The sequence below is a fragment of the Aedes aegypti genome, chromosome 2 (assembly GCF_002204515.2).
Source record: "Aedes aegypti strain LVP_AGWG chromosome 2, AaegL5.0 Primary Assembly, whole genome shotgun sequence".
Taxonomy (NCBI): Eukaryota; Metazoa; Arthropoda; class Insecta; order Diptera; family Culicidae; genus Aedes; species Aedes aegypti.
Genome location: NC_035108.1, coordinates 14,975,871 through 15,000,804, shown reverse-complemented (window position 1 = coordinate 15,000,804; position 24,934 = coordinate 14,975,871). Strand labels below are relative to the sequence as shown.

At 40.9% G+C, this 24,934-nt stretch overlaps 1 protein-coding gene across 1 annotated transcript; it reads right to left on the bottom strand.

The window, feature by feature from the left end:
* Positions 1-9,272: 9,272 nt before the first annotated feature.
* On the bottom strand, positions 9,273-23,353 carry LOC5578204 (coenzyme Q-binding protein COQ10, mitochondrial). The gene is made up of 3 exons (XM_001656798.2): positions 23,076-23,353; positions 22,915-22,995; positions 9,273-10,017 (listed from the first exon to the last, which is right to left on the bottom strand). Exons 1-3 carry the CDS (start codon positions 23,147-23,149, stop codon positions 9,564-9,566), a joined length of 609 nt encoding a protein of 202 aa, XP_001656848.2. The 5' UTR covers positions 23,150-23,353; the 3' UTR covers positions 9,273-9,563.
* Positions 23,354-24,934: the final 1,581 nt, after the last annotated feature.

Sequence of the window (24,934 nt, the reverse complement as noted above, 5' to 3'; positions counted from 1 at the left end):
TGGAAGAGCTTAGCCAGGAAGCTTTGGAAGAACTTCTCCAAGAGGCTTTGGAATAACTTCTTTAGGAGGCTCTGAAAGAACTTCCCCAGGAGGGTTTGGAAGATCTTTCCCAGAAAGCTTTGGAAGAGCTTCCCCAGAAAGCTTTAGAAAAACTTTTCCAGAATGCTTTGGAAGAACTTCCCCAGGAAGCTTTGAAAGCACTTCCTCGAGAAACCTTGGAAGAGCTTAGCCAGGAAGCTTTGTAAGAACTTCTCCAAGAGGCTTTGGAATAACTTCTTTAGGAGGCTCTGAAAGAACTTCCCCAGAAGGCTTTGGAAGAACTTTCCCAGAAAGCTTTCGAAGAACTTCCCCAGGAAGCTTTTTAAGAACTTCCCCAAAATGCTTTGGAAGAACTTCCCTAGGAAGCTTTGGAAGAGCTTCCCAACATTTCATCCAGGCATCACTCAAGATGTCTAGAGTAGTTTCTCAAGTGAATGTTCCAAAGATTCTTCATAAGTTTTTCAGGGTTCAGAAAATGTAGTAATTTAACAATTTTATCTGAAAAATCTCTATCTATCTATCTATCTAAGCGCTTGGACAGCCAATATTGTAAAGCATCCTAGAAATACTGTAAATGATTCCAGTATTTTCTTGTCGATATTAATATTTGCAGCATATCGTATACAATATGACACAAACATTTAAATGGCCAGGCCCACTGTGCAGACTTGGGTTTTAAGATAATTGAAAGATTGGCGACCATCAGATTATTCACGAATGAATAACATGGTGAGCGAAAGTTTTTCAATTTTATAAGCGAAGAAACGGGGACAACCGTACCGACCGTTTCATTAAGAGGGATATGTAAAATCGTTGGAAGTGGCGTAGCTAAGAAAGTCAATGCACACTTCATCGCTGTGTTCCTTTTCCTGGGATGTCCTGGCTCTAGAGCCTTGGCTTAAGCGCCGTTACTCGCTCTCTGAAACGAAAAGAAAACTAAATCTGATCCCTCTCTTATTATGCTGTGAATTCAGATAAATGTGTATAAAAATCTACAAATTCATCACATTGAACAAAAAAAACAGTATGTTGAAATTTCTCACCAGAGCTGCACTGCCCATAAAAGCATAACTGTCCCATATTGATTCTCGAACCAACACCTTTTTTCGTTGCAACATTCATGTTTTAATATGTATTTTAATATGCACATATACATTTCCACACTTTATTTGAAAATGTTGTGGAAAAATATAAAGTTGGTGCAGTCCCATATTGAAAAATAAAGGCGTAACAGTCTCTATATGAACTTTCAACCGAAATAGCAACTGCGAAACATGAATTGTGTTCAAGTTTATATTTTTTGATAATCAATAGAAGCAAAATTAGTTACCTGTGAGGTTGTGCTGAATGAATATGACAAGTAGAAATGTACTAGAAAATCATGAACATTTGTATGAGAAGTCAAACTTCAAACTTTGAGCGACGTTTTCTCAATGCCTACTTTTTCAATATGGGACAGTTTTGCCTTTATGGGCAGTGCAACTCTGCATCAATCCTAATAGGCCAGGAGAAGTGTCATTCATTTTGCTGTCAATTTTCATACAAAATCTACTTTTTCTTTGACATAAATTCACTCTGGGTGAACCACTTCCCCTGGCCTATGCCGCAGAAATTTAATTTGGGAGCAAATTGACACATGAATGTTTTATTATCTTACCCGAATGTGTCGTCGATCAAACACATACATACTTTCACATACGTACATAGTTTTCACAAACAAGAACTTTATCACCCGTTAACGGTAGACTAAATAATGCAACGCATTAGAAAAAAATGAACATTTTCTGTTCACATCAAATATGTAAACCGATCACATCACACTCTTTCTTCTTAGAAGTTTTCTGCCCATACTCGCATAACAGTCCCATTTATATAGGGAATCCCATAGAATATGGGACTGTTATGCGAGTATGGGCAGTTTTGTCCTCACAAGGTTTCAGGCCCCCTATACCATGTACATATCACAGCAGGCCAAAATTCTCCTAGTAAGCCGACAAGTCATCACTGTCAGTTTCCTTAGCAACACACGTATTGAGCAAAATCACCCGCATCAAATTTTTCACCTTCCGGCCGACAGCGTGAAACTTTTTCGCTTGTCAAGGCTGTAGTAGCACACTCTGCTGAACAAAGTGATTTATTTTCACTACAAAATTGTTCAATCCAATCTTCCTTATTCAGATTTCCTAAATTCGCTTTAATAAATTTCCTACGTGACACTCAATTGGAACAATACTTCGCAAAACACCACACGCGACGCATTGCTTTCGAAAAAATTTTGAATTCAATTTCACTTGATTTCATTGTAAAATTTAATTTCACAAATAATTCGAAACATTATTACACAAACAATATTGTGGTCACTAGAACAGCTAAAACACTGAAGCTCGCGGGAAATCTTCCGGATGATGAAATAAAAACCATGAGCCAAAATTCGGCTGAACGCGGATGACGATATGCAGAACGAGAAAAGCACGACAGCAGAAAAAAAGCGTCCGTACACGTGCACAGTACAATACGTACAATTTAGATACCGCCCTTATTTGTGTATTTATGATCAATTATGGTTCCGCCCTGGGAGGGAGAAACCCATACAAAATTTGTGACAACAGCGCTACTAGCGATCTACTACTAATATTTCTATTGGAGAAACCCATACAAAATTTCTCTACGTCACAGTGAGCCGAGATTTTGCTGTCACGAACTGTCACTGTGAGCCCGGATCTTAAAAAATGGACAAACATGATAAAAGCGCGTAATTAGCCAAAGCATATTTTTGCATTTCCAAGTGCATTTCATCAAAAGTAGCAAAAATCGAATTAGAATCAATTCATGCCATTCATGCACATTCAAAAGTAACGTCACGAGAGCACCGTTTATTTTAATTGAATTTAACGTATTGGAATGAGGCTCTTTTCAATGTTCTCATTAAAACTGAAAATAAAACGCATAGAAAACTGTGGCCCTTTTTCAACTTGAGACGTCCTTTCCTTGTGGCTAACGTCCCCTATGGGAACGGCTTGGTGTGTTTTTCCGAATGACACTACCAAGACAGCCATTTAAAGCACAATTTCTGACCAATCAAACCAAGAACTCGCTTAACTTTTCTAAACGACCTATCTAACATTGAGAGGCTCTCTTTGTTTACTTTCTCTTTAATCAATAACTGAGTCACATTAACCTTCTCTGTTGCGTTTTTTGTATGAAACGCTAGTCAAGGAAATTGCCTTTCGATCTATAGTGAAAAACTTCCCAAAAGCTTCCTTTAGTAATCTGCCCATAAACGCATAATTGTCCCATGTGAATAGGAAATCCAGCAAACATGGGACTGACATGCATTTATGGGCAGTAATGTTCAGCGAGAAATGTTCAATTCTCCACCTGTCGGTTAATTTTAACAAATCTCGCTGAACATTACTAAAAGACCTATGTACAAATGAGAGATTCTCTCCTCTCTCGCTCTCTTTCAATTATAACAGTGGAATACTAAAGCTTTTGGGAGGTTTTTCACTATAGATCGAAAGGCAATTTCCTTGACTAGCGTTCCATACAAAAAACGCAACAGAAAAGGTTAATGTGACTCAGTTATTGATTAAAGAGAAAGTAAACAAAGAGAGCCTCTCAATGTTAGATAGGTCCTTTAGAAAAGTTGAGCGAGAAATGCTTATTAGGGACGATTCAAATATGACGTCCATCGTTTTTTGAGATTTCTAGACCCCCCCTCCCCCCTCTGTCACGCTTTTTCCAATACCTTCTACACGTACTGTCACACTTTCGTAGACCCCCCCCCCCCTCCCCCTAATGATGGACGTCATTTTTGGATGATCCCTTAACTAGAAATATGCCACTTTCAGAGGGGGCACAGGCAAATTTACTTCTTTCTCATCACATTTCACAGTAAATATTATCCGGCACTAAAGATTTGGGAACTATACTCCACTGCACTGTGACGTCAAGCATCAATTTTGACAGGTACTGGTCCTGTTGTTTACAGTTTGGACTTAGTACTTTTTTCGAATCATTCTTAATTTCGTGAAATTTTGCTGCGAGAAGAGGTCAAATCTACTGCAGATACCCACGGATCGTATTATTCTATCTTCCTACCGTGGAAAATCGTCACCATCAGCATGCTGGTGATAGAAATGCGAAGATGAAAAAATTATGGAAAAAACGACTAAGTCCGAAACGTAAACAACAGGACCAGCAGCTGTCAAATAAGTGAGGTTAGGCTTGTCATATGCAGCGCACTATATCCAAATAAATCACTTCAAATAAAAAGCACTACGAAATAAACTATCACAGCCGTGTTTTCAATCTTATTTTGTTTTGTTTACGTTGGCATAAATCCGGCAAGTTCAACGTTATGATAAAATCATTTTCAAGATGAAGCGACATTCATCTAGCTTACAATTTTATCTGAAAAATCATCCAAATATTCCTCAAAGGCCCAGAAGGTCCTTAAAAAAATAATATTCCTGCTGGAGTTCTCTCCTGTAAGATTTTTTTCATGTATTTCATTTGAAGCTCAACAGTGACTACTTGAATTTTTTTTTAGAAAAACCTTCTGGAGTTAATCCTGAACTTTCACAACTTTATGAAAAGTTTTCTTGGCAATTCCCTTTAGAAATTCCTGAAATAATATTCTTTGTCGATTCTTTGAGCACCTCTTTGCTACAATCTGGAAAAATAGAAATATATAGTGTAATTCCCAAAGGTATTCTCAGATAAATTTCTGGTTGATATCTTAAAGAAATTCTGAATTAAACCATTAGAGGAAACCTTTAAAGTTCAACGCTCCATCATCATAATCATTAGGCTCCAGGCTAATAATCATCGTCATCGTCGAAACTTCAAAAGCAGTTTTTCTGTTCAAATCTGAAAATTATTCGATGAAAATGTGTTCACTGTGTTTCGGTTGGAGAATAAAATACAGTGAAAACATTTTCCAGTAGAGTAAGGTGGGGCAAAAGTTCGACCTTAGTGGTATAATCAAAGTTTCCAGGAAAACAATAGCAGTTAAAACAAAACAAATACCATACAGTGAACCTTCAATATATTGGCTATAATTTTGCTGAACAAACTTGTGTCTAAATATGTACCCATTTTTAGTTATAACAGTTTCAAAATGTATTGTCTTATTCGAACTTTTGCCCCACCGGTGGGGCAAGAGTTCGAATCTAGTGTGGGGCAAAAGTTCGCTGGCTAAAACACTAAATATCGATTCTTTTATTACAGGCATACTTTACACCAGCCGTTAACTTAAGTTTGCCGAAAAATACACACTAAATTTTCATCAAAAAATTGCCCAAAATCGGGTTAATTGTAATATACTCAAAAATAGCAGTTTTTCGCAAAACTAAGTGGAAATGTAAAATTTTGGTGACAGTTTTCACACGATCAGACAAATTTAACTAAATTTAAAGATAATATGCGGATTTTAGGCAATTTGAAATTTTTTCCGTGATTTTATACATGGGTCGAACTTTTGCCCCGTTGATTCGAACTTTTGCCCCACTATGGGCCAAAAATTGTTTTCAAGCATTTATGCAAAATCTAATACACGTCGAAGCAACCTTATGATAGGCCTAGAAACGCCCTTACATAAAATATTGAAAAAGATTTTTTCTTCAATTGGTTCCATGCAACGAAAGTTTGACCAAAAATTACAATATTCACGTCGAAAAACAACAAATAGCCATAACTTTTCCAAATATCAATAGATTTTTATGATATTTGGAGTTAAAGTTTCTTACTTGAATAGCATTCGAACCACAATGACATTTATAAGATTTGTTGTGAATTGAGCTAAAAATCTTAAAAAGAAACTCTTACCCCACTCGAACTTTTGCCCCACTTTACTCTAAATTGTCTTGATTTTGAACGAAAAAACTGCTTTTGAAAATTCCGAAATCAATGACGGATCCTGCGCCCTTAAAAAAATCTAAAATCTCGGGAGGGTTCTCTGGAGTATTCTAGGAAGGTATCTTTGATGTATATTTTGAAAGACGAAGAAAAATTGACTGACAAAATCTCTAATTTCAAAGCATATTTCCTAATGTACAACTCAGTGACGAATTATTTGGTCTGTTTGGCATGGAATGACGTGTACATACGTAGCCATACTTTCCGGGCGTTAATTTTTCTCCGTCACGCGAACGGAACTCGTCCTTTCAAGACGCCGTTCGGTACTGCAATTATTGTCCATCAGAGGCGTGCCCAGGACTGCTCACCCTTCTTTCACCACTCGTTCGGAAGCAATCAGCCGATCAGCTGTTTGCCTTGTACCGACATCATTGGAACAAGTAGGTAACCATCACGTGTTTCATTTGTACGAGGGCGACGAAATTATGCACAAACCACAACGCGGGCGTTCTTTTGCTATGGAATTTATGGGAATGCTAGAGGACTGGCGCATATTGAAATAAAAATGGGCCAGCGGGTAGGAGGAATAATCCATTCTAGTCGAATACTCGACGGTAGGTATTAACTGTGAAGCTTGTAGTGTCGCGGTGCTCAAATTTGATAATTTTGTACATCAAACAGCTTAGCTTTGTGGAAGAACTGCCATCAAAGAATGAATGCCTAAATTAATGGCGCAATTTCAGTTCCATGCAATGCAACCATTCGTTTCCAATTTCGTTGAGCTTGACGCCAACTTCTGACGTGTAATAATGTTTGGCGCTATTAGGTTGGGTATGAGGATTGAGTGACCTGCAACGGAAGTCCATTCAAGCGAGAACGAGTTGGAAATGGAATCACACTTTCAAGGTTATTAGGGCGTCAATGGTAATTTATATTCCGAGCTACGGATATTGCTTTGAGAGGAGAAATGAACCCACTCAGTCGCCATTATTAAATGCTGAAAGGGTAAAGTTTGATCTTGATGGAACATAATGCGAATTCGTTCACTTTGTAATGGTTTATGTATTTGCTTTCACTATGATTTATTGTTTCAGCGTTTAGTAGATGTCCTAATGTAGGTATTAATTAAAAATAAAAGACACGGACACGTTAATGCTTCCAGTGGACGGTTATGTCCTCTGAAGGAAGCACCACTCTAGACAACGGACTAGCATGCAACGCCCAGTGGCGCAGTCGAAATACTTTCCTGACGAAAAGTTTTTCAGACTGCAGTGTGAATCGAACCCACACTCCTTGACTCGATGCGGCTAAATGCTATTAGTATCATTTCAAACATTGCCTCCATTGTGTATAGATGATCTGTGTTAGCTAACACTATTCTGAGAAAACACTGAAAAAAGCTGAAAAAAATCTTTGACGTTTTTTATGAAATTTTTGATACCCAACAGTTGCATACCGCAAAAAGCTTAAATTGTTTGCTTTTTTACAGCCCACCATGGAATCCATGAGTCCCTGAATGGAGTTCAAAATCTTCTGACTAAATCCACCAAATTGGGAAACACTGTCCACGGTTGGCGTAATCATTTGTTTCCTCAACTGAATCGTAGAATCAAGGTTATAGGCTGCTTTAATTTGTTACTTGGAATTTGTTGAAGAAAGGTAGTAAGCGACCAATGTGATCTATAATAATATATAATAATATATCTAATAAAGCACATTGGTAAGCGACTTCCTCCCTTTTAAGCACGCATTCAGAACATTTTGCTCTTTTTGTAATTTTCCCACGTTCATCAACATTTTAAAAAATGACTTGTGTGCTCGAAGATTATTTTCTTATATTCATGGTAGCATTCAAAATTCATCTTCTGAGGACAATGTTCATGAAGCATTCAGAGTATTTTTTTATTTTTGTCCATTGAAAATACGTATTGCGTAACATGTTTTCGGGGTTTCAGACCCTAATTACTAAACAAAATTCTAAAAAATACCGTTTGTTATACAGGTACTTTTTTCATTTTCTTGGACATATTCGTTTCCATCAAAGCCAGTTTCTTACCTTAATGTCCCATGAGCACTTCCACAGTTATTAACTGGGAACTTTCTTTGCCACAAACGCCATTTTTGCATTCGTAGGTATATCGTGTGGCAAAAATGATTTAAAAGCCGTGGAAGTGCTCATAGAACACTAAGCTGAGAAGCAGGCTCTGTCCCAATGAGGACGTAAATGCTAAGAAGAAGAAGGAAGCCTCTCAACTATCTCAAATTACTTATGTTTGAACAAATAAAACAAGAAAGATTTTGTCTAATCGATTCCTTACTACAGATAATAAACTTTCATCGAAGCACTGAATAAGTTATCGATCAGTAAGTTATCGACAGGGAATAACATGCTGGAAAATAAATGTGCACAGCTAAGCTAAGAACAAATCTGCCCATAACAGTCGACTGCAGTCCCATATGGGATTTCCTATACAGTCGACTCTTCACATCTCAATGTTCTACATCTCGATATCTCTCCTTATATCGATGATTTCTTCGGTCCCTTCATTCTGCATAGGGTTCATTCAAATATTACGTAACGCAAAATTTGCCAATTTTAGACCCCCTCCCTCCCCCACGTAACAGCTTTTGTATGGAAAATTTTAATTTTTTGTATGGACCGTAACACTATGTAAGACCCCCTCCCTCCCCCTGTTGCGTTACGTAATATTTGAACGGTCCCATACATTTTCTCTCTCCATATCTCGATATCCTCCTTATCTCGATATCTCCATATCTCGATGTGTTTCTGTTGATTTTTTCGTTCTAAATTTCCTCTCCATATGTCGATATGACCCTTACCAAAAGTTGCTAGACCAAATTTTTTGGGATTCAATACAAATTAGGAACGTGAAATGATGTCTGGTTGTTTTATTATTTTCTTGGTAACGGAGAAGTTTTCAAGGGTTTCGCCAACTTTTTAAATGCGGGGCCAACGGGTTCAACGTAACTAGTACTGATAAGTCCAGTTTCAAAACTTCTATCAATAAAAAATATCAGCACAACAGAATGTTACACATTGGTTTCGAAATTATAGACTGCTCCAATCAAACATGCAGTACATTTAGGAATTTAGGAAGGTTCAACGCTATTTGTCGATTTTCTGATGGTCTGACCTTACCATACCAAAGCCAATCGTCATTGATTAATGCAATTTCTTCAGGCTGTTTCACAAACCCCCTTTGACCATCAGAAAACATCAACATCTATGCACAAACCCAGTATAGCAATCAATTATTTCCACCTTTCGTTCTCCCGACCTATACGTATCCATGATGATTAAGCCTTTTCCCAATCAAGGACACTTTCTTTCGTATATAAAAGAACGACTGAGCTTTATCCTGATTTACAATCGAGGGCTTATATTGTTATTCATCGTTTTACCAATGTTCGTCCATCTTGTGAATTTGTTTCTGCTGCCCTCTGTGCTGGCCCCGCAGTCTTCAATACCGATTTGGCTGTCCGCATAGCAAGTCTAGGTCGCACACCGACCCGTAAATTAAATAATCACCTTTCGCTATAAATATGACACAATATATGTACAAATACGTCTCATTCTATCCCAAATAAATATACGTAAGAGTCATAATTTCCTTCTAACACAAATAAGCGCTTCATTGACCGAATCACGACGTATTCGACACCAGAACGTGACTTTTGATTGATGGCCGGCCGTAACGGTGGCCCGCTTCCTGAATGAACGCGTACTCCATCTGTTTGACCAGCTGATCGAAGAACAGATTGGACAGCTGCGAGTGGAGTGCGGATTTGAACTCGAACGCCACCATGAAATCGATCACACACGACTGGGGGATGTCCTTCAGGCCCGGACTGAACTGCCACGCCGTCAGCAGATAGTTGAACAGCCGCCCGTCGACGCATTCCGCCTGGACCAGGCTGGGCCGCACCAGGGTCACATTCGAGGTGTAGCTTTCGTTCAACGGGGGGAATCCGATGATGAGGTCTGCCTTCAGGGAGCCGGGCTTCTTGGCGTAGACGTGGGACTTTTTACAGAACGGCACGAAGGTGTTGTATTTCTCGACGTCGGACACCACGTCGTACAGTTGTTCCATGGAGTAGCTGAAAGTGAGAAATTATTGTAATCGAAATGGCAAAATCATGAATTAGGGTAAAAAACTGCTCAAGTACAATTTACTTTGATGTGGGGGGTTTTCCACCGCCAAATCGTCAATGGTTTTGGTCACTATTTTAATGCGAGTCTTTTTTGAAATGAAAGTTGAGGAAAAGCTTCAGGAATCCTTCCAATGATTTCTCCAAAGAATGATATTTGAGTAATCTAGCCTTAAGAAATTTACCCTTCAGAGATTCCGCAACCAATGTTCCCAGGAATTCGTTCAAATCTTCCTCCAACGATTTTATATGACAGGAATTTCTCTACAATTTGCTCCAAAGAAAATCCTTGAGCACTTCAACGTTACTACCTCTAGTAATTTTCACAGGGATAGCTCTGAAAATTTTCCCATGGTCTATCCCAGTGTTTCATTCAGAGATTGTTCAACTTGTCTTCAATGATTTCTCCATTTGTTTCTCAAGGATATAACTAAATTCCTACAATAGTTCTTCCAAGAAAATCCTCATAGGCTCATCTCCGAGATTTTTTAATAATTCGTTCATTGAATTTTTCAGGAAACCTACAAAAGTAAGCTAAAAACGTAAAAGACAGTTCGTTTGAAACTAAATCTTTGCACACAGTTGAAACAAAGTGTAGGTATATACCTAATTCTCATAAACTAACATTTTACAGCAATAACTATTCGTATTATATTTCAAAAACATTTGGGTTTATTCTACGAGTGGCGTGTGGTGAGAATCGTCGGTCTCGTATAGCGCCAATTCTCGTCTCGAGTGAAGTGACTCGCCGTGTAAAACAAATGGGGAGTCATCTCACTCTAGTCGAGCATTGTCACCTCGCTATACGAGACCGACAATTCTCACCTCAGGCCACTCGTATAATAAGCCCAATTGGTGACAATACTCGACAGTGATGTGATTCTCCATTTGATTTGCACGGCGAGCCACTTCACTCGAGTCGAGAATTGTCACTTCGCTATACGACACCGACAATTGTCACCTCACGCCACCCGTAGAATTAACCCAAATAAGTCGAGTCTAGTACACGACACTAAAGACAGCCTTACATCACGGTAATTGCTACAAGAAACTTCTTTAACAATTAGAAAAGCAAATGGAGCAATCCTCTAAGGCGTTTCTGAGTGAATCAATGGATGTTTTTTAAATATACCTACGGCCAACCCTGTATATGTTCTGCGACAAATTTCTGTCAGTATTGCTGGTTAGTTCTTAGTTAATCCCTCAAAATATTTGATTTAATTCCTACTGATATTTTGTGGCATAATCAGTGAATCAATTGTCACCCATCATGCAACAACAAAGACATTGTCACCTTCCATTCTTGTTGCAACAATTTTATTCCGTAACATCAGTTTATCATCACTTGAACAGAATATGACAAAGATCGATCTCCACGTGCGCAGTGATTTTCTGGGCTTCACGTTACAATTTTCGAGAACTTTCTTCGTGTTGGTAAACATTCACACATTATAACACAGCATCCATAAAACAAATTTGGGTTTGTGTTTAAAATAACTGATTAATCGAGAGATGAAAAGGTTGCAACAATGTTGCGTTCTGTGATTGTCATGACAATTTTGCTTTTGATTGTGTCCTTATCCGTAACAGTGGCGACAAACGGTTGTGAGCGAGCTTGCTTTGTTGTTTGTTTTTCGTCTTTTTTAATGACAATATGATTCACTGGGCATAATTCATAGAAATATTGGGAGCAGATTATGATGATTTTTTGAAAGTGTTTCTGCGAGATGAAAAATTTTTCAACCATCTTCTCAAGTAAGCTTCTTCTGTATACTTTTGCGATTAGCCGGGTCACTTCGGTACAAAGAAAAATAAACTTCACAAAATTTTCGCTGTTCATCCATTTGCTGTTTGGAAATAAATTAGGAAATTAGAACAACCTCACTGCACAGTGGGACGGATTGAGGTTTTAGGAGGAAAGATGGAACTCACGTCAAATCAGCTTAAAATTTTCCGATCTTCAACTTTGTAGAACAAACTATATCAATATTCCTTGAAATAAAAAAGTTTCGATGGTTATCTTTTTTTACAAAGGGCCACCCTAAAAAAAACGACCAAAAAAAATGTTTTTATAATAGGAACAACTTTGTAGAACATCATTTTAACGTAAAATCGCAATTGAAGGCGTGAGTTCCATCTTTCCTCCTAAAACCTCAATCCGTCCCACTGTGCACTGGTTGTTAAGGCAAGCAGTTTGGTTTATTTCTGTCAAATTTGTTTAAAAGAAATGAATTAAAAAGGATTTAACTATAAAGGATATTCATATTTGTCAACATGAATGATTACAAAAGCGGATCCAATGAAAGATCCTAAAGATAGGACTGGTAGTAGCTTTTCAAAAACTTGGTCTCTATTTTTATGCTAGTCTCTACTTTTAATCGAAGGTCTTAAGAGTATATATTATTTATACCATTATTTTTTTTCTAAAATCTATTCCCCTTGTACGAGAGTGGACTGTATTTCTTAAAAACTTCGACATAGGCGGACCGACGTATCTCCGAGACAACCACTTAACCAGGGAACCGATACCGGATGAAAACACTTGCTTAACAGTTCAAAAATCTATTTACATACTATTTACATGACTTAGTTAAAATGGAATTCACTTTGCTTAAAATTGCCACGACACGTCTTAACACGTTGGAAGCACGACGAACAAGATGTCTTCCAATCGCGGGTAGAAACATCCTCAAATTTTTGCGCGCTCATTTTTTGCCCGCTCGTTTCGTGCGGCTGCGGCTGGTTGCATCACACGATGTCCTTTCGTGCATCACGCAACTCAGCAGGCTGCTGCTGGGCGATGCACTTACAAAAAAATCATTCGGGGCGAACGGCTCGAACATCCTCCCCCGCGGGAACCTTGTTATCGTTGACCACCTGGTTGTCCAAAATGGGTAGAGGTGCCAACTTATGGATCGGACGCTTGAGCACTCCTGATTTGGTTCGCACATCCACCACGCGGACCAATCCGTCTGATCCCGCGTAAGTGGACTCTACCTTCCCCAACTTCCATTGCTGAGGCGGTAAGTTGTCATCCTTGACTACCACCACTGTTCCAGGTATTATGTTTTCCTTCTTCTTGCTCCGCTTCTGTCGTACCTGTAACTCCAACAGGTATTCTTCAGACCAGCGCTTCCAGAACTCTTGACGCAGGCGCTGGACGTATTGCCATCTGGAGAGCCGGTTAGCTGGGATTCCATCATAGCTAGGCTCCGGAATGGCAGTCAGTGGACGATCAATGATGAAATGACCTGGGGTTAACGGCTCGAGCTCCGAAGGGTCTTCAGAGGGAGCGTATAAAGGCCGAGAGTTGAGTTGAGCTTCGATCTGGCAGAGCAAAGTCGAAAACTCGGACATCGTTAGGAGGCTTGATTGGCATTTCTTCTTGAGAATGGTCTTGACGCTCTTTACTCCTGCCTCCCAGATTCCGCCCATGTGTGGCGCATTTGGAGGAATCATCTTCCATTCGATCTGCCGGGGTTGGCAGAACTCGTTGATCTTGAGCTCGGTGATTTGCTCCTTGAAAAGACGGTACAGCTCGTTCAGTTCGTTGCGTGAACCGACAAAATTTGTCCCATTGTCAGAAAACATCTGTTCTGGGACACCACGACGAGAAACGAATCGCTGCAGAGCAGCAATAAACGCATCGGCCGATAAATCTTCTACCCCCTCCAGATGAATGGCATTGGTCACCATACAGACGAACACGCTCACGTATCCTTTAACGGGGGCCACCTTCCTTCCAGTCTGCTTGATAAGTATGGGGCCCGCAAAGTCAACACCAACCTTCACAAAAGCGGGAGCCTTGTCGCACCTTGCGACGGGAAGATCTCCCATGAATTGGCTGGCGCACGGGGGGTTGAGCCTGAAACACCGCATGCAGTTTCGTGTGATCTTACGTACAGCAGAACAGGCTCCCAGGATCCAAAATTGCCGGCGAAGCTGGGCCAGCAGCGCCGACGGTCCAATGTGTAGGTTCTCACGATGTGTAGCTTGAATCAACCGCTGAATGGTTTCATCATTCTTAGGTAAGACCCACTGATGCTTAACGCCGTATGGTAAACTTGAATGTCGCAGTCGTCCGCGGACGCGAATCATTCCATCGTCCAAAAAGGGATTTAACGAAGAAAATCTTTTGCAGTACTCACCGGACTCGATCATGGCTACCTCCTTACCAAAATGTTGTGACTGTACCACCCTGATTATGATTTTCAACGAGTGGCGCATTTCAACCGCGCGACGATTCGCTTCGTGACCACCTTCTCTTTCGCATTCCGGCAAAACCGCAAGACGTATGCCAAAACTCGTTGCAGCTTCCTGAAGGACTCGAACTTGGTGAATACTGGCAACCTCTCCAAAGTTACCACCGCAGAAGTTACCGCGGCCTGCCGCAACTCAGGAACATCTTCATCAGACAGTGGTTCAGGAGCCACCACTTGATACTCTTCACTACGCAAGAACAATGGTCCGTTCCACCAAAGATCGTTCTTCTCAAGTGCTTCGGCAGACTGACCACGTGACACTACGTCGGTTGGATTTTCCAGTGTATTCACATACTTCCACTTGAACTGATGCCCAGTAGAGTCAATCTCACAAACCCGGTTTCGCACGAACACTTCTAAACGCTCCGGGTTCTTCGCTAGCCATGCTAGCACACCTTGATTGTCCGACCTCAACGAAATGTCTTGAAAGGGCAGCGCTAATGCTGTCAACACTTTCTTCACCAATCTATGCAGCAAAAGCGCTGCTAAAAGTTCCTTTCTTGGAATGGTCAACACTGTTTTCGGCACGATCTTCGATTTGGCACATAATAACTGCACCACAGGAGCTTGGCCAGGTACAATTGACCTGATGTACACACAGGCACCATAGGCTTCCAAAGTTGCGTCACCAAAACCGTGCAGCTCAAATGCAACGGCCCCAGTAACAACCACGTGACGAGGGATTCGAAGATTGGTAACACTACTTAACGCACTCAGGAACTCGTCACACTTTTTCTTCAGATTACCTGTGAGCTCTTCATCCCATTCCAACTCTTCTTTCCAGATAGTCTTCATTAAAAGTTTGCCGATAACGATAACCGGCGCCACTAGACCCAACGGGTCGAACATTCTTGATATCAGCGACAGCACTTGCCGCTTGGTTGCACTATTTTTACTCATTGTTGAAAGGGATACAAACTGCAAAGCGTCCATTTTTGGGTTCCACATTAGTCCCAACGTTTTAATCACTTCACTTGAACCATTTTCATCGATGCTGACAAGCTCGTCCCGATCGCCTTCTGGAATCTACTCCAGCAACACAGGATCGTTGGAAGCCCACTTGTGCAAATGAAATCCACCAGCCTTGAGTAGTCGGATCAACTGCACTTGAGCCTCTTTTGCTTCGTTCAAATCATCGAACCCGAACAAAGCGTTGTCCACATAGAAGCTATTCTTCACAATGTCTGCAGCAAGAGGATACTTGGAGCCTTCATCGAGAGCCAACTGCAAGAGTGCCCGCGTTGCCAAAAACGGGGCGGAAGCTGTGCCGTAGGTGACCGTTGTCAGCTCTAGGACACGTAGCGGATCCGAAGAACTCTTCCTCCAAAATATTCGACACAATGGCGTATGCCGCTGATTGACCAGAACCTGCCTGTACATCTTGGCCACGTCAGTAGCCATCACATGTAGTGGAAGGCGGAACCGAAGACAGATGGACTGCAGATCGCTTTGTATGTTGGCTCCAATCTTCATAACGTCGTTGAGCGACCGGCCAGATACCTTCGCAGAGGTATCAAACACCACTCGGCACTTAGTAGTGGTATTCGATGGTCGCAGCACAGCATGATGAGGTAAGTACCACTTGATGATACCTGCTGGATCCTTACTTATGTCCACTTCCTTACAGTGACCAAGACTCTCATACTCGTCCATGAAGTCCTGATACTGCTTCTTCAAATCTGGATGCTGCGAAAGCTTACGCTCCAGCGCATGGAACCTTCGCAATGCGAGTGGTCGGGAATCACCCAACTCGCTAACGGACTCCTTCAAAGGCAGCTCGACGATGTACGACCGGAAGCATCTCTACGATGAGTCGCATTGAAGTGCTCTTCACACTCCTCCTCTTCACTACCATGCTTGTCGGCACCAACTACATCTTCTACCTCCCAAAAACGTTCAATGGACTGGCTCAATTCGTCCATCGTGACTGTGTGCGAGTAAACAGCTTCATCAGCTAACGCACCTTCTTCAAACACTCCACCAATAACCCAACCAAATTGGGTTTCACGCAAAACGGGAAGATTTTCAGCCAACGTAATTTCTCCGGGCATCATCAACTTCAGGAACCATTCATTACCTAGGAGCATGTCCACCTTACTTGGTTGGAAAAAACTTCGGATCGGCTAGCTGAACGCCAGCGGGAAGCTCCAATGCGCTGATATTGATAACCGACGAAGGAAGATCTGATGTTACCTTATCAGTTACCAAACACTTGACCTTGGCGTAGAAATCTGTGTACCTTGACGAGAGATGTACCACACCACAATTAGATGACCGAGTCTGCGTGCTATTCACTCCGAACATCGTGACGTTCGAGGAGTTCAACTTCAAGCCCAACATATCTGCCATCGCTCGTGAAATCAAATTCACTTGAGAACCACTGTCCAACAATATTCTGCATGGATGTGGCTGGTAGCTTTTGTCCATAACATCCACTACTGCTGTGAGAAGCAGCACTTGCTGCGAGCGGGTAGCCGGACTGGAACATGTGGCTGTCGTCGAAGTCGATGGTGTTGGTTCTTGCTCTACAGCCGGCTTTGGGAGCGGCTGGCTTGATGGTTCTGGAACTTGCTTGGCTTTCTCTTCGGCATGAAGGAGACTATGATGCCGACGTTTACACTTCAGACAGGATTTGTCCGAAGAACAGTCGACTCCACGATGACCTCTTTTCAAACAATTGAAACATACGTTTCGCTCCCTCACCTTAATCAATCTTTGCGGAACAGGGAGAGCCTTGAATTCAGCGCAATTATGATTGGCATGTGCCTTTCCGCAAAATTCACACTTAATTTCCGTCTCGCTTGAAGAAACGGCTGCATGGATTTTCTGCATCGACGGCTTGCTGGCTACAGACACAGACTTAACAGGAACTGATGATGATTTCTGACTGCTGACTTCGACCCTCTCCAAGATAAAAGTCTGCTCCTTCAAGAATGCCAGCATCTCGTCGTAATCGGGAAGCTCATCGTGCTTAATGGTTGACTCCCACATGTGGCGCACATCGTTGTGCAACGCTGCAGCCAATAGATGGATTACGAAATCCTCTCCTACACCATCGAAATCTCGCTCCAGGAACTTGAGACCCTCCACATGCTTGTTGCACTCGTCCACCAGACTACGAAGCTCCAAATGACTCTTCTTCGTCATGCGTTTGAGATTCAGCAGAACATGAATGTGAGAGTCGATAGCATGACGCTTATTCTCGAATCTCTCTTCCAAAATTTGCCACGCGTGGGCGTAATTACCTTCGTTGATAGTTTTAGCGTCGATGAGACCTGCTGCACTACCAACTAGGGCCTTATCCAGATGGTATAACTTAACAGCCGGCGGATCTGGACCCTTGTCCACGAGATCCTTGAACATGGCCTTGAACTTGGGCCAGCTCTCATAACGGCCATCGAAAGTGGGAACCGGCATACGAAGTGGTTGATGGATTACAACCGGTGCCTGCTGATTCCTCGCGTTTGCATTGGCAGCAGCTGCTGCGTTAATCCTGTTGAGCTGATCCTCCAACAAAATTGCAACGGAATCGTGAAGGATATCAAACTCTTTGTACTGCTGCTCATGCTGCTCGTAGTCATCAACCGAAACCACGCTAGTGATTTGATCGTGTGCATCGTTGTAGTCCTTATGGGCAGCTTCCAACTTCCTCATGTATACTTTGATCTCACCCTCCGTGAGCTGGACCACTTCCTCTTCATTTGGGCGAATAGTATTAAGGATACGAGAAACCTTACCTTTGGCTGCGCCACGACGGCGGACGAGTCTCTGCATGTTCTCCATGGAGGCCAACTTTTCAGTCAACCTGAACTTCTTCTTCTGCTTCTTACTTGATGGAGTGGAGGAATCCAGAGTAGACTGTCCAAGTACAGAACTAGCTCCGGATTTTCCGATTTGCTGCTGCTTCGAATCACTATTTTCCGGCATGCCACCAGGGATACTGCATCAAGTTGAGCCCTATGCTCGACGATGGTTGGGAACACAGCCAAGTCTATGCTCACGCAATCGGACACTAATCGGCACAAGTGACCGAACCCAAACACGGATTTCGAAACAACCCACTTCACTCAACGCTATTTTCCGGAATGCCACCGCGGACACCACTTCAAGCCAAGCCCACTGCTCGACGTTGGTTGGGAACACAGCCAAGTCTATGCTCACGCAACCGATTCCACTAATTAATGGACCACTGTCAATCCGGAACACCAGCTTCACAACTTGTTTCTTCTCTTTGCGTGGGGGTATTCCCCAGGGTTGAGCACTTAATTGTACATAACACCACTTTCTTCGATGGCTTAAACCATCAGCACATTTTCCAAAATGGCGACAACACACCACACTTCTCTTCAACAAAATGGCGGTGCCGCTCCACAACTTCACTTCTTCAATGGCGGCCATTTTGCTCACACCATCATAGTTTGAATTTTTCCGACTTTTTCGGAATCTCACTTCACTTTTCTATTTCCTGGTTCTGCATCCGGTTCCGGAACAGTCGGAGAGCAATTTTCCACACGCGATCCGGTTCGACTGGACCAAAATTATGTACGAGAGTGGACTGTATTTCTTAAAAACTTCGACATAGGCGGACCGACGTATCTCCGAGACAACCACTTAACCAGGGAACCGATACCGGATGAAAACACTTGCTTAACAGTTCAAAAATCTATTTACATGACTTAGTTAAAATGGAATTCACTTTGCTTAAAATTGCCACGACACGTCTTAACACGTTGGAAGCACGACGAACAAGATGTCTTCCAATCGCGGGTAGAAACATCCTCAAATTTTTGCGCGCTCATTTTTTGCCCGCTCGTTTCGTGCGGCTGCGGCTGGTTGCATCACACGATGTCCTTTCGTGCATCACGCAACTCAGCAGGCTGCAGCTGGGCGATGCACTTACAAAAAAATCATTCGGGGCGAACGGCTCGAACACCCCTATTCTGTTTGTATTGAATTCTGATGCAAAATAGTACAGACTCCAAAGAAACTTTCAGAGACTTTAACGGGTTCAACAGGCTCTTCAACAATTTCGTCTCATAGTGATTTTATTTAGAATACTTTTAGGGTCTTCCACAGGGATTTTTCCAGAAATTATACTAGAGATTCTCCCAGAAATTCTTTCAGCGCTTTTTCAAAGGATGCCTTAAATAATTTCTCCAGAATTTGCTTCAGGAAATCCTTGAGAACTCTGTAGCTCTACTCAAGTAATGTCCTCAGGTATTATTTTTATATTTCTGTTTTCAAAATTATACCAGAATATCCTCCAGATATTTTTTTCACTAATCCTTCAATCGAATTCTCCAGTTGTTACTCTAGGGGAATAAAACATAATTTCTCCTAATGAAAAAGAATTATTCTAGAGTTTCTGAAACCAGAATACTGCCATAAATCGCTAATCAGTCCCATCTTGATTTTTTTTTAAATTGAGTTGCAGCTGCACTTATGTGATAATAAAATTTATTCGGAAAAAATGAAAAAAAAAAAAACAGCAAGTCGAATTGTACCATAATGAAAAGCAGTGATGCATTTGAACGCGTTCAGTTTGCGTTCCAGTTCAATTTTAGAACGGAGTGATCAAGTAGGCTTGCTCATTGTTCAGTGCAAAAATTTGAACTCTAGTGAGCAAAAATTTTAAAGCAGATTGTTCTGACCAGCAGTATGCGGCGCCGCCATCTTTTCGAATCCAACATATTCTAAGCAACCGATGGATACTCAAATGCATTTCAATGCGGATACTCAAATGATCTTGGCTGCTGTCAAATCCATTAGGTGGGATTAGGGTTGCAATATACGTGGTTCTGACAGTTTCCACCGCATCTTACCGAGCCAAAGTTGTTTATATGGTGATCTAAGCAAGACATAATATATTTATTTGAGAGCAGCGGCAGGCTCCGGCTTACGAGTTCACTGTCTACTGCGTTCTCGTGCAAAATTTGTGTCTAAGCACCCCCCCTAGGAAACTTCAAGCCCCCCCCTAGACAATTATAACTCTCATTCTAAATCTGCATTTTCCTTAAGGGATCTTTTTTTTTTTTTTGATCGAATGTGTCAAGCCCTCTCTACGATTGAGTTCAAGTTACGCTAATGGCAGTTTTATCAAACATTTCTTTAAAAGTTTATCAAAAAATCCTATGCAATCTTTGAAAGTTTATTATAGTTTTCATACCAGTTTACTCTACAGAAATTTTTTATAAAATTCCTTCGATTATTCTACAAACTTCTATAGATCTTCTGTCCAATGTTTTTCGAGAAATTTCTTTAGAAAATCCTGCGGAATGCTACCCCGAGATTCGATTGTTTTTTTCGTTTATCTTACCAATTTATCTAGGAAATCTTCTAAAACTTCCTCAAAAGTACAGGAGTTATTTCAGAGATCCTTGTTCATTAAGGATGACTCTAACACTTATCCCTATCAGACGTTATTCTAGGATTTTTTTTTTAGAAATACCTCACGGATTTATTTTTCAGAAAAATAAATCTTGGCATTTCCCTAGAAGAATTCCTGAAAAAATTCAAAGGCTTACTTGAGAAAATCTCAAAGAATTGCTGGGGAAATGTTTCCACAGAAAAAGGAACCCTTGATCCTTATCTTTATGGTATTTTTAGAGAATCCTATAGTTGAAACTTTACACAAATCCCAATAGACAATTTTGAAGGAAATCTCTAGAAATTTTTGGAGAAGTTATTGATTGAATTTTTGAAGACGTTTTGACCGGTAATCTTTGGAGAAATTCCATTTCTGTTCCAAAATCCAGGTTGAACTCTTGAGGTATCCTAAATAAAATGCTTGGAGAAATTCCCTAGGAAAATTCGAAGAGAAATTCCTGGGTAAATAATCACTAAATGAACTCCTTTAGAAATTTCTGGTGTAATATTTGAATGTAAGACAAATACCTAAATCAATTTCTGATGAAATTCTTAGAAAAAATCATGAAAAAACACACACAATATAATACAATAATACTTGTAAAAATTTCACAACCTATTCTCAATAAAAGAAGTCTTAGATCTTAGAGAAATATCTGCTCTGATGCTATGAAGAGTCAAACTCTTATCTTCTGGCTCCTATTAGATTTCATTTTGATTTCTTGGTTCCTGTTTGATCCCTTTTTGTGCCGCTTTTTGATTGATTGAGGTCTCTTTTCTGGTACTCAGTCGCTACCAGCCCAACGAAAGGTCTTATAGTCTTGTGGTAAAGACTGGCATGAAAATGAGGTGTCACAAGCAGGGGTGTCAGTGACAAAGAACTAATTTTATGAAAATCTACTTTGCAGTTTTTTTCGAGCCATTTTTCATTCTATACAAATTGGAAGGGTGTCAAAAAAGCAGTCTTCTAAATATTATGTAATTTTTTTCTGTTGAGCGAGAAAGTCACCTGAAAATATCGGTAGAACGCTTGGAAACAGTAGAATTCCCACAACTCAATTCAAAACCGACCAAAAATGTAACTTACACTCCTTTGAGTTTGAGCCTCTCAAATATAGTAAATTTTCACTCCAGGGTTAAAAATGTTCTTAGCTTCACTGCGCACAAAAAATTACCAACGTTTGTCCTTCTTCTTCTTCTTGGCATTAACGTCCCCACTGGGACAGAGCCGGCTACTCAGCTTAGTGTTCTTATGAGCACTTCCACAGTTATTAACTGAGAGCTTTCTTTGTCTAAATTGTCATTTTTGCATTCGTATATCGTGTGGCAGATACGATGATACTCTATGCCAGGGAAGTCCATTACGAAAAGATCTTGGACCGACCGGGAATCGAACCCAGACACCTTCAGCATGGCTTTGCTTTGAAGCCGCGGACGCTTACCACTCGCCCCGTTTGTCCTATACATGGTTTCGAGCGTGGACGCGCCTCTGCCAGGTATCAAATACTCTATGTCCTGGGAAGTCGAGAAACTTTCTATTACTAAACGATCCTTAACCGGTAAGATTCTAACCCATGACTCTCAGCCTGACCTTGCTGAAGAGATGCGCGTTTACCTCTACGACTATCTGTCTTTTTAACTCAATTGCAAATTATATGTAATGTTAAGTTTTCAATAACTGTTCAAACTTCCCTAGGTATCCCAATATTTTCAGATCTAAATCCGAAACCATCACCTAATTCAAAATTTTTGTTGCATTTAAAAAATAACTCATTGGTGATCTTGCCTGTCAATTTCATTTAAATCGATCGAACGATGTCATAAAGAACTTCGAAACATTGATATCAGCACCCAGCACTGGTTAATACAAACAAACTGCTTCTAAAATATAATTTGATACCAATCTGATTTTCTGCGCTGATAATTACCTACGTATAGACGAAGTTCCTATTGAACAAAATTGCTTGGTATAAGACTGTATTAGATTCCGAGATAATAGGATGGGTTCAAGTCTCCGCAGTCTCCGCTATCATTTCTAGTGAGACAAGTTTAAGGCCTGATCCCCTTTATGTATTTACATTTTTTACAATTTTTGACCAAATTTGCAAAATCACGAACAAAATAATTTGCGCAACAGCTGTCTAGCCAGTAGGTACAGGAAGACAAACAACAACTCGTGTGTCACAGTCAAGGTCAGTCGTCGCTCAAGGCCACTTACCCTGCTAGTTTCTTCTGCTTGAATTCTCGCCTCGTATTTGTGATGGGCGTGAAATCGAACAATCCCCGATAGGTTGAATATCTGGAAGGAACGATTTTTGTTATTCAATGGCACTCACTATCTATCCAAAAACAGGATTTATTCCCAAAAATGATACTTACAGAAGGGGTTTCGATTGCAGTTGTGATCGCGACAAAAGGGCACCTTTGATGCTGGAGGCGATTCTGGTGGACATTTCGGGGCTTTTTTGTTGATCGCCGGGGCCGAGAGGCGAAGAAACTGCAGTGTTTCTTACTAACAAAACAAATTGCGCCGATTGAAAAGTAGTGCGGAGGAAAGCGAAAATAGTGCCCGCGCCTTCCCGTATTTGTTATGCCAGCAAGAATTTGAACTGTCGTCCGCCCACTCACTGAAACTGATCGATGATGATGAGGAGCTGTCAGATTGCCGTCAGCTGTTTCTCGACTCAGAAAAGACAGAACGTGAAAAGTGGGCGGTGGGCGGGGTGTGGTTTTTGGTTTGTCATTTAATGCCCAGTGAGCTTGAAGCACAGTGAATTGAGCAAATTTCAGGATTAATATTCCAAAATGACGAAGTTTAGAACTATGTTAAAAATTAGTCGCAGACTCATACAAGAGATATTTTCAAATATGACATATTATATAATAAACCGTCAATCAGGGTGACTTGCAATGGTAATTTACCATCATATTTCAACAATCATTAAAAGAAAAAAATGTTATAAATTGGTCCTACGATACCTGTGACCAGTGCTGTAAACATTCGACACTTTGCGCGACGTTCGTTTCGTTATTGTGCTCTGCAAGATAAATCCACGTAATGCGATTATCTGAAAATGTCGATATACCGTCGCAGTGATAATGAAAATCATCAAATGATCCAGATTTAGCAAATTTGAAACATTTGCGTCCTTGAAGAACGAAAAAATCCAAGCCTACTTGAATTTTGACGTTGCGTTTGAATTGCGCGCATATCTTCTGCGCGTTACCGCCGCCGCTGGATGTGGATTTAATATAAGCGCCGCAATACCATGGTCAGCAGTCACAGCACGAGCTTTAGAATGAACGTCGACAAACGCAAAGAAGTATCAATGGATCGATGCACGAGTTCACTATCTGACGTTTGAGCGGTGCCGTGTTAGTTACGTGGCCATGGCAACGAATGAATTCGGCACCGCTCAAACTTCAAATCAGTGAACTCGTGCATTGATCCATGGACCTATGCACGAGTTCACTATTTGACGTTTTAGCGGTGCCGTGTTATTTAGGTGACCATGGAAACTAGTGAATTTGGCACCACTCAAACTTCAAATTAGTGAACTCATTTATTGGTCTGTTGAATGTCGTCTTACTCGATGACATTTGCATAAATCATAAGTTTTGCATAGAATTCAGACATCGGATCATAAATAAAATGAATAGATTGATCTTGCTTGTTATGTTCAATGGAACACACATACAGTGAAAGCAGCACAGAAGGTGTTCCCTAGCGAAGCTGTCATGATCAGTGGCATTCAATTGACATTTTTCTTTTCGACATTCGTATGATCACTCGTGTTGTGCATGTTTAAGGGAAGCACTGCCAAATATAAGCGAAAGCGTGTCGACTACCGTGATTGCTTACAACATTGCCTGTGACCTACAATTCAAATATTTGACTCAATTGGTTCAATAAGGGTATCCTGTTTTTTTACATATTTCGATTCTACGTTAACTCCGGCCACAGGAGTATTTCCCAGCCCATCTGTCCACTTATAGAAACTAGATATATGTGCCAGTACACTGACAAAAAAATCATTTGAATCCATTAAGAATTCGCTGAGCGGTGAGGGTTTCAGTATTTTTGCTTTCACTCAGGCATATATGGGTTAAAACTGAGCAGAATCCAAAGTTTTGTAATTTTTCGTGCCCTGGTACTGAAAGTAAATGGTCGAAAAAAAATTTCATTCCGTTGACTCAAAGACATTTCAATTTACATAATGACAGCTCGTCCCGAAGTA

Bases quoted from the DNA above. Each gene is read 5' to 3' on its own strand.
- LOC5578204 (XM_001656798.2), bottom strand. From the start codon at position 23,149: ATGTCCACCAGAATCGCCTCCAGCATCAAAGGTGCCCTTTTGTCGCGA. The intron at 22,996-23,075 runs GTAAGTATCATT...CGTTCCTTCCAG, and splicing joins CTGCAATCGAAACCCCTTCT to ATATTCAACCTATCGGGGAT. The intron at 10,018-22,914 runs GTAAGTGGCCTT...TCTCACTTTCAG, and splicing joins AAGCAGAAGAAACTAGCAGG to CTACTCCATGGAACAACTGT.